Below are 10,683 nucleotides of genomic sequence, written 5' to 3'. Positions count from 1 at the left end.
TGGCTGACTGATGCATCAATAACGAAAATAATTTTTAGTTGCAGCGCTTAAGGTTGTGTTCGGGGTCCTCACATTAAAAGGGACTGTATGTAAGTTTTTACACATATAAACGTATTTTAATCGGTTGTAACCTAACCTAAAAAATTTGACTTTCTGCAACGTTCTGGGTTTCCTCTATCAGCCTGTAGACTCCTTTTAATGTGAAGCATACAGGACGATTTTTCCCAAGAAAATCCAACGGATGTGACGTCATGCGCGTTTGTTAGTGCCTTAGCCATAGCTAACGTTCGGTCTGCCAACGCCAACAAACGACCAGCCTCCACCACAACTCAGACTCCAACACAAACTCCACGGAAGCACAACAAAACCCCAGAGATATATATAGTGAAGCCCGTCTTGCAAAATCGGTGTGACAGACGTCGGAGGAAATTCAAAAGTCCATAGACATTTTTAACAATTTAGAAAAGAAACCACAGATTTACAGAACACACCTGGAGGTTTATTGAGTGTTCAAACTAAACATTTTTAGCCACATTTCATTTAAAGAAACATTTCAGTCAATGTAATGACTTGAATGCTAATTTATTCAGGTTTATTTATAATATAAATACAACACATTAATACAATCCATTTGGCTATATGAGCTCGTCTTTTTAGGAAGCTCCGTCTTCAAATACAGCAACACTAACAGTTATTTATGAAACACATTCAAAGAAACCTCCCCCTTTTTGAGTTAAAATGCACCAACATGTTATGATGCTACATGCCAAGTACACGATCCTATTATACATCAAAGTGCAATGTCACAATGGGTTAATGCTAGAATTCATAATTCAGTAAATCTACTAAACACTTTATGATTATTTCATTCAGAGTGCTGCTGCTCTTCGTCGTTCAGGACATGCGTGAGTGGATTCACAACTTCCCCCAAAAAAGACAAGGATTAAAAAAAAGGCACTTTCACATACACACACCTCAGCACGTTTAATCACACACACACACGCACGCACGCACACACATCAGTTACCAGCCTGGTTGGAGGCCACATTCAGTGTGCTGTTCAAGTGTATTTTTTTTGGGCGTTTACACACAAAGCCCCACCCTGTTAGCTTATTGTGAGTTTAAGGTTAACTAGTGACTTCAGTGACTTCACAACCATTATTCTGACACTCACACAACAGGAAGTGGCATGCTTTTTGCACTCCCCCCCAACTTGCACTCGCGTGTTCTGGCACTCAAGGCAGGCATGAATTATCTATCACTATTCTAGGTGCTTCTGCACTTTACAAGGGAGCAGAACAAGGGCAGGCAAGCAAACACACACACACACACATACACACACTTCTCGCACACATACAAACAAGAACAAAATCATACACCCACCCCCAATCCCAGAAAAAAGTTCAGTCCAAGCTCCCTCTGCCGCTCAACCACCCTGTTTTGAAGCTCCGATCTGGGCGTCCGAGAAACACAAGAAAGGCTGTTAAAGTGGCCGCCGCCGCCGCCGTGCGCAGCAGCGAACATTCAATAAGATGGCTGAACAGTCGTTTAAATACTGGAAACATTCATTAAATAGCTGTTAAATAACGTGGTGTCACTGACGACCTCAAGAGGCGCTTCGTGGTTTGAGGTGAAAGTGAGCTTAGCAGCTTGAACCGAGTGGAAAAATAAAAAAAAGTCACACAGACGTTGTTGAGCCATTAAACTCTGCCGGGTCCTCCTCGTCTTCCTCTTCCACGCTAGTCACAGATACAGCAGCCGATCTGGAGAGTCTTTTTTTGGTGATAGGCTCCTCCGCTATCACAGCACAGCCAACATTCACGTCACTGAAACTACATTTTACTGGAGCTGCACTACACTCCCCACGTCTCCCCGTCTACCTCCTCATATACAGGACAGGACGCTCCGCTTCCTTCTCTTTATTACCAGCTAAACCTTTGATAAATGCTTCAATACATGGAGAAAGGAAACTCCTACACACCAAGAAGAGTACACACCAACCTGACAACACATAAATATCATGGCATATCATATCATAGGTCATGTCATATATTATAGTTTATTATTACTACATTAAAACCCTTTTTCTCTGTCCTACCGGTTCTACCCTCATGTTGATTAGAAACCCTGATCTCCTCTTCTGGGCCCATTTTTGGCCCGGGTAGGCCTGATTTGGCCTGTCGATCGGCCTGTTTTTGCTCACATGGTGCAGGATTTGTCCAGCGGCGGGGGCAGAGGCGGGGTGCTGCTCTTGGGCGGGACCATCGGTTTGGGTTTAAGGGCGGGGGGGGCGCAGCGGGGCCCCCATGCGGGCGGCCGCCACGGGTTTAAAGGAGCCCAGGGTGTCGGGGGAAGGGTTGGACGGTCTGGGAGGTCCCGGCGGAGGTCCGGGGAGCGGGCTGAGGGGGCTCAGAGGACTGAGAGGACTCGGGGTGCCGGGGGTACCGGGGGTCCCAGGTGTGCCCGGGGTGCTGGGGGTGCTGTGGGGGCTGGGGGACTCGGAGGAGCAGGTGTTGATGGGGCCGTTCTTCATCTGCTCCAGAGTGTCCAGCACCACGTCGGGAGCCGGCCGGCAGCCCTGCCGCTCCAGCTGCCTCAACTCGCCCAGAGCCACCGTCACCGTCTCCTCGATGTCCTGCAGGACGATCAAAGACAACGAGTCCAGCAAGGAGCGACTGCACAGCTTCACTGGAAAAACTAAACCTGCAATAACTTTTTTTTGGCCATTTCAGGGACAGCGTGAACATATCATCACCTTTTAAGTTCAACTCTAACAGCTGCCTACGTCCACATCCAGCAGAGACAGAGCAGCTTGATCATGATCAATATTTTTTGGGGTTTGGATTGTTTGGACATTAGAAAATTGTTAAAGCAGCAGAATTACTGCTCGTTCTCACTCCAACTGACCCACTTCACATAACTCTATTTTAATCCATTTAATATTAATTAATGTATCTTTAATTAATGCTATCTATTTAAGTTAATTAACTGTATCCGTGTGTGTGTATACCTGAGCCAGCGTGTCGGGGTCCAGCGCTCTGGACCGATGGGAGTCACTGAAGCCGTGCTGCCCGCTGTTCGAGCGTCGGATTGGAGTGTCCTCCGGCCTCCGCAGCGAATCATGTCGACTCACCGTCATGGTCACGGCTGCTGCAGAGCGGCGGCGGCGCTCCGGGCTGTCGAGGGGCGGGGTCAAACCCTGGCCCCGTCCCAGCAGCAGCTCCCTGGGGCTGAAGTGACCCGTCACCGGCGGGGAGCTTCGCTCCATCACCCCCCCGTTGCCGTGGCAGTGGCTGTCGTTGGAGCGGCCGAGGGGGCGGCGGAACAAACCCTCCGTTCGCTTCCTCCTGTGACTGTCGACAGGAAGTACAAACAGTGTGAGCTTCTCAGGTCAACAGGAACTCATAGCAACAAGATAAAGATGGACGTCTGCCTCATCCTCTAAAGGGTTTAATGGGGCTGGTAGTACAAAAGAAAAAGATTGAGTAAATACGGTCAAATTTGAAGTACTTCACTTGAGTATTTCCATTTGATGCTACTTTATACTACTACTCCACTTCACTCCACCTCCCCTCAAAAAAGTACTTGGTCCCTGTGGTCGAAACACAAGGAGTTCCTCAAAAGGTTCCTAGTCCCTAGGGAAAGTTCCTGTACTTTCAGAAAATTTGACGTAAGAAGGTTTTGAATTGTTTTACTTGTAATGGAGTATGTTTACATTGTTGTATTAGTACTTGTACTTAAGTAAAGGTATGAATACTTCTTCCATAGATTACATGCACTGTTAGGAATGACTGAGGATGAGCGTGAAAGGAGTCTGGTTCTGCAGACGGGGAACCGAGTCACATGATAACCAGGAGTGATAACGGCGTGATGAAATTCTCAGGTATTTTTAGAGGTGAGAGAACAAGCTGGAAAATGGTTTTAACATTCATCCTCCTCTGACGTGATAATGGAAGCTGTCTTACATGACAGACCTGTTATAGGTCTCTGGCGGTCTGATGTCAGTGGGGGAGCTCAGCTCGCTCCTGGACCTCTTGTCGTCGGTGCTGCTGCTTCCTCCGTCGCTGTCCGCCTTCTGACTGAGCGAATCTGACATGACGTCGGCCCTGAAGACACAGACAGACTCTCAATCAGGACTAATGGCTCTGGAAACAGGAGAGCTGAACTCACACAACACCAATCATCAATTAAAGGATCAATAGCGAGCGGTTAGTGACTCCCTCAATCCAATAAGGCCGTTAATCAACAAGGTGGGCAACAAATCCACCTGAATCCATCAGAGCAGCCTGTCAATGAGTCAGTGAGCCACTCATGTTAACAAGAGCTGACTGTAAGTACGCATGGTTCCCTAATGAGCACTTTGCTTTATAATGTTTATTAAATAGAAAAAAAATTAAATATAATATAATACAATATAATAAATGGGTTCTTTTAAAGCTTGCATGGTCAAAATAAACATTTTCTGAGTGATATTTTCTTAAAAACAAAACAATGTCATTTGTTTTTTCAACTTATTAACTATAATGCATATAAATATTAAATTAATCTTTACATTTTACTCACACACTGTGTAGACGTATAACCAAAGAAGTATGGATCTATTAGCATTATTTTATTATTCTAAATAGAGGTTGAGAACAAAAAACAGTTGTACAGTTTGTCCATTATTTCAATAATTATTATTATTAAGAAAACTGAAGGTAAGTTAAAAAACGACATAGAAAAACATTATTTTAATATGTAGATAAATACAAAATAAATAAAATAAATGATAAATACATTTTGATGATAACTCTTACATAATAATTTAAAAATATCCATCATATTTTATTATATTATAAAATGTTTATTATTTATCAACTATATTCATAATATACTATATTATATTTTATATTCCATACTATATTATGTTAATATATTAATGCTGTTTTATGACATTATACTATATATAGTATATCATATTTCTATATTAAAATTAGAGTTGTACTGAATGTCTTTTATTTAAATTTATTTAATTTAATCTACCAAACCTCCACTGAAAACAACTCAAATTAAAGAAAACAGGAAAACGCTATCAAAATAAAAGCATCTAAATGAAAGGGGTGTGTCTGGTACACTCGCCTCTCCTTCACCACGATGTACTGGTGAGGCACCAGGCCGTGGTTTCCGTTGAGCCGCCCCTCCCACCAGTCATGTGACGCTCGCTGGAAGAGCTGCAGGGATGCTCCCTTCTTGAAGGAGAGCTCGCGGCCCGACCGGCCCACGTAGTCGAACCTCGCCACCGCCTCCACACCCTCGCCCTCTGCCAGAGAGAGAAAAGAGGAGGAGGAGATGAAGATAAGAGATGTGGAAATAGAGGTGAACCTGAACTTGTCAATCAGCTGTCTCTGCGGCTTTGTTCCTCCCACAGCTCGACCAATCAGAACACAGCGTTGAAACTAGTCTTTTCTATTAAGAGAGCGAGGAGGGAGGAGGAAGGAGGAAGGAGGAAGGGGCGGGAGGGGTGTGGAGACGGAGAGGGAGGGAGGGAGGGAGGGTGGTAGTGAGAAGGGGGGAGATGTCTCCATGGTTGCTGTTGCCTTAGCAACCCCTCTCCACCAGGACACACAGAGGGATTGGGATTGTGTGTGTGTGTGGGCGAATTGTGTGAAGGTCAGAGGTCATGCGTACCCTCGTCGCTGGTCTGGGTCTCGGTGCCGCCGTCGGGCTCAGCCTCCTCCAGCGCCCCCGGCTCGCTGAACGGACTCTCGCTGCAGGAAGAGGAAGAAGAAGAGGAAGAAGAAGAGGAAGAAGAAGAGGAGGAAGAGGAGAAGCTCAGATCGACACACTGTCCATTCAACATGGGAACAAAAGGGAGGATGCACAGATGGAGACAAAGCTCTGAGGACGAGGAGAGGAACACACTGTTCACAGTATCAGACTGAAGGAGAGACGCTTTCTTGCTCTACCATAACCACGGAAAATAAATGTTTCTGATTGGTTGTCAGGTGTCTGTTGAAATTATTCATCAGGAAACAATTGACACCTCTATAGCAGGGTTTTCAGAGTGTGACACTGTGGGCCCCACCCAACAGATCCCATACTGCTTTGGCGGATGTAAACAGGAAGTGTGTTGGTGTTAGCCTATATTTTTCACACATTGGCGCATTAAAAGTATGCCGAATTATCTATTAGCAGCTCCTGTTTGCAGTTTACCCATGGATGTACAGACAACCATCACTGGATTAATCTGATACTGAAGGAAACTTAAAAACGTGAAGATTCTCAGGCAAGTTCTGCAGCTTTTTTCTATGATTTCTAAGAAGATTTTCAGATGTTTATTCTTGATGGATATCAGAAATAATGATATTCTGGGGAAGTGAAAGTCACATTGAACGCTATCAGATTTGACTGAGTTATGACTCCGAGAAGGACTCCCTATAGTTAAATGTGTTAAATTCCAGAGCAGCACAGTGACTATTTCATCCCCACCTCCTCCTGTAAAGTTAATGGGGCTTCACTTGAAGCTACCAAAGTGAAATCAGGGTTCAGGAGGTTAATCTCGATGGAAACTCATGAGAATAGTAATAACATTAAATGAATAAGATTAGCGACTAACGAGATAACTGGCTGAACTCACCAGTACTGGTCTCCAGTCATACACTTCTCATACACCGGCCCCGGCAGCTCCTTGGTGTCTGGGAAGATGTTGTCGTGGTTCAGGATGACCGTCTTGATGACCTCGTTGACGTGCGCCTGACAGGCCACCTGGTCCAGCGTGTCCGGCGTGGGCAGCAGGGTGGGGCCGAACACGATGGCCAGGTTCCCAGCATCCATCATGTTCTCGTCGCTGTACTGGGAGAGGCTGTGGGAGGAGGGGAAACAGTACTTACTATAAAAAAAAGCATTTTTTATATGTCAGTTTGAGTTCATATTAACCAGCCATCCTCATATTTTTCTTTACACCTGGTTGTTTGTCTAATCTTTCAGAATTTGGATAAATTAAGAAGTTATTTTGGTCTACATCGGCTCTCTGTTAGGACCCAAATATCCAAAAATAATTTATTTTTAGTTTTACTATTTATGGTCGTCATTTTTTCAGCATTTACATTATGTGATTATCTATCTGTACATTAGTTTTCAGTGGTGGAGTCCGCCATTCCCGTGTTGGATTCAAATTGCCTTCACATAAACGAGAGATTCACAGGACATGATGCAACCCAGTGTTACAGTTTTTAATAATACCTCATTGATATTTATATTATTATTATGTATATATTAGTTTACTCTTCTCTCCTGCAGCCGTATCAGAACTGGATTAAGTTACTGCTAATGCTAACCGGACATTTCCTGCTGCTGCTGCTAGGGGTTTAACTGACAAAATATGAGGTGTTTATTTTTATCTTTTGAAGCAATACGACGGCATATTGGGGCCATTGTAGGAAAAAAATTACAGAGCTGTAAAGTTGTTAATTTGCGTGAAAAAAAATCACAAATTTACAAAAAAAAACTTGAATATTCTCTGAGATTAAAGTTGTAGATTTACAAGAAAAAAAAATCTAACTTTACTAGAAAAAATCTAATATTATCTGAGATGATAAAGTCATAAATTTGATAAAAAAATTCACAAATTCTGAGATTAAAGTCTCAAATTTAGCCGCCGTCTGAATTTTGTTGCTCCTGAAGTAGTAGCAACGGTCCTGAAAGATAAATATACATGTTTTCTTTCATGTTCTTTTACGAACATAAATAAATACTAATATAATTAATATCTTTTGCACTCTGCAGCTGACGTTACTGCCGTGTTTAACGATGACGTCTGTGGTGTGATGAGGTTGATCCAACCTTGTAAAGGGAAGTGATGTGGTTCCTTGACCAAAAAAAAAACACTATTTCTTTTCCAAAAATTTAATATATAATATAATATAATCTCAGAGAACATCCAAGTTTCTTTCTTGTAAGTCTGAATTTTTCCTCGCATTATTCTCCCCTCCCCTGGCTCCGTAAATGTTGTATCTTAACGTGCAATGGCCCTAACACGCCGTCATATCAGAACATAATCTGCAGATTAATCAATGATGAAAGTAATGGGTGTATCTGTGCTAAAATGATGAGGTGATCCCATTTTACGCTGCAGCACAGAAGGAGATATTCATTTATCTTGACAAAGATCTGCAGAAACTTTTTTCTTTTTCTTTGTGGAAAGACCGATGAAAGAAACCCTCGATGAGGAATATACACCGTCTATCTGAGGCTGGCTGAACAGAGGATTTAAAAGAATTTATAGTGCAAGAAACTCCTCTCCTCTTGTGCTGTAAAACAATTCAGCGGATATCCTGCCAATTAATTTGCATTTGGCATCAAATTATTGCTTTAAAATGAATAAAGTACTGACGTTAAAATACACTTTTCCACATTCAGGCTCTATTATTGTTTCCTGTGATGTCACCACCAGTGTTCACAGTTAAATACAGACTGAAACAGAAAAATTGTCACTCTCCTTCACAGTGAAGCTCCTGATTTAATAACACTGAAGCTGAATGCACTTCATAGTGCTGCTAATAAGAGCACCAATATGTTCAAACCGGTACATCACACCTGAACATCACACTCCGCTCCCCTCGCTGCTCTCTCTTTCTATATTTACTGAAGAGGCTGCAGAGTTTTATCATCTCTACACGCTGTGAGTGAGCACTTCTTTACTACCGGAGAGGTTTAGGTCCTCTCCCACCTCTCCTCAGCTTTAAAACCACGTGGGATGAGGGGAACAATTCTGTTAAAATGTAGAGAAATCATCATTAACAGTAAGAGCCTGGTTGTTATTTTTTTATGAGTGGATACTCACTGGTTGAGGAAGGCGAACAGGTAACGCATCACCACCAGCGTCGCCCTCGGGACCCCCAGCAGGATCTTACGGATGCACTGCGCCCGCTCGTACATGTTCTCGATCCCTGCGGCAAGAAACACACATCAGAACGCTTGGCCGTTGTTCTATTCGCTCTTTGGTTGTTTTAACTGCATCCTTTTCTAATGCAGGATTAGGCTGTTTAGCAGAGAGGGAAGGTTTTTCTGAAGTATCTTTTTTCTATGATTTCAAAGCAGATTTATGGACATTTATTCTCATTGGACATCAGAGATAAAGATATCCTCGGGAAGCGTAAGTCACACTGAGTCTATAAATATGTTTATCTTTTGTTGCACATTACCAGTAAAGAGACGGCGGTACTCACGGACGCAGGAGATGAGGTCATTGAACCGTTCCTTGGGAAACAGCGGGTTCTCCAGACCCCTAAAGTAAAGCTTCAACACTCCAGCCACAGAGTTGATGTCGTGGTTGCTCTCCTCGTCGATCAGCGGGTCGTTACCTGGACAACGACGCACAACGAGTCAACCACATTGTTACCCACCTGAAGCTGCCCATCATGTGACCTTCACGGTGACCTTCTCACCTCTCTCGAAGGAGTTCTTGATGTCGTTGACCTCTACCTGAGATCCCGACACCCGGAATATGCCCTGATGCTGAAGACCTGTTGGGAACAGACGGGTGTTTGTCTTTCTCTGAGACTTTTCAAGACCTGCAGATACCTCAGATTTTACAAAAAAGTAGTCGTTGCAGTAGTTGGTGAAACCACTACAGCATGCTGAATGTTGAAACTCACCATGTAGGTTGATGTAGCGGATGCAGCTCTCCACAAGCAAGGGTATGGCTTTAGTTGAATCCTATAAACACAATGATCAAGTACATAATTATGGTTGGTTATTGTTTATATATTCAATCTTATTCTGAAGCTCTTATCGACTCCTGGTTCGGATTCTTCAGAGTCAGCATTATTTTCAGCAGATTCAGACTGCTGTAGACAATCATTTGTCATAAATGAGAAGGGATTTTGTGATTGTTTTTGGTAAAATAAGGTAAAATAAAGACAAGCATTCTCTATCTTACGCTGCAAAAGTTACATTTTTTCTTAACGTAAACAAATTCCACGGAAAAGACAAAAAAAAACATGTTAGTCCGTCTCTTAATACTTTGATGTTTGTTTGTTTTTCCCCTGAAAAACATGCAAGGAGTGTCTGCATGCCTCCTCTCGGGTTGCATGTACAACTTCCACCTATCAGAGGATACGGCAGCAGCCTTTATGTAGCCTGTGTGTGACTTTAACTGAACTATAAAAGTGAGGAAATGGTATTTCCAGTAGAAATTACGCTCTTGACTGTCAGAGATTACCAGAAACAACCAGAGAAACAACATACAGCCTGATAAGAGTGAAACTCTACCTGGTGCTTGCTATGGGAGTTCTTCCGCCCACGACTGTAATAAGCAGAGAGATAAAGAAAGAGGAGCGTCTCAGTAACATTATTATTATTAACGTGAAGAGAAAATATGCACTGCGACATGAGATAATACCTGGTAGTCAGCAGCTCGGCTTTATATCCTGTAAGAAAACACAAAGATTTAAAGGCAATAAATGCAGTCTGTGTTATAAAATATAAGAGAGAAGAAGAAGTGAGAGAGAGTTTCTGTTGGTCTTACCTTCTGCTAAAGCTTTCTTCAGTATGTCATGTTTGGCCTGCAGCTTGGAAATGAGATTACTTCCCTCCAGATACTCGCGGAATTTCTGAGGATTGAGACATAAAACAAGACACAAAGCTTAATCAATTATTATTAAATATAAAAAATGAGCAAATCAATTCATTTTTTAAACA

General features: G+C 42.9%; 1 protein-coding gene across 1 annotated transcript in view; it reads right to left on the bottom strand.

Moving 5' to 3' along the window:
* Positions 1–477: 477 nt before the first annotated feature.
* Positions 478–10,683, bottom strand: part of LOC119482355 (SLIT-ROBO Rho GTPase-activating protein 1-like) — a 28,695-nt gene continuing 18,489 nt past the window's right edge. The window contains 14 exon segments of the mRNA XM_037759778.1: positions 478–2,289; positions 2,291–2,635; positions 3,011–3,353; positions 3,975–4,106; positions 5,122–5,302; positions 5,671–5,750; positions 6,620–6,844; positions 8,825–8,930; positions 9,210–9,344; positions 9,429–9,506; positions 9,639–9,699; positions 10,255–10,288; positions 10,385–10,412; positions 10,511–10,595. Of these exon segments, the coding sequence (XP_037615706.1) occupies positions 2,200–2,289; positions 2,291–2,635; positions 3,011–3,353; positions 3,975–4,106; positions 5,122–5,302; positions 5,671–5,750; positions 6,620–6,844; positions 8,825–8,930; positions 9,210–9,344; positions 9,429–9,506; positions 9,639–9,699; positions 10,255–10,288; positions 10,385–10,412; positions 10,511–10,595 (1,923 nt within the window). The 3' untranslated portion in view covers positions 478–2,199.

This window comes from Sebastes umbrosus, chromosome 23 (assembly GCF_015220745.1).
Source record: "Sebastes umbrosus isolate fSebUmb1 chromosome 23, fSebUmb1.pri, whole genome shotgun sequence".
Taxonomy (NCBI): domain Eukaryota; kingdom Metazoa; phylum Chordata; class Actinopteri; order Perciformes; family Sebastidae; genus Sebastes; species Sebastes umbrosus.
This window is presented reverse-complemented; position numbering and strand designations above follow the sequence as displayed.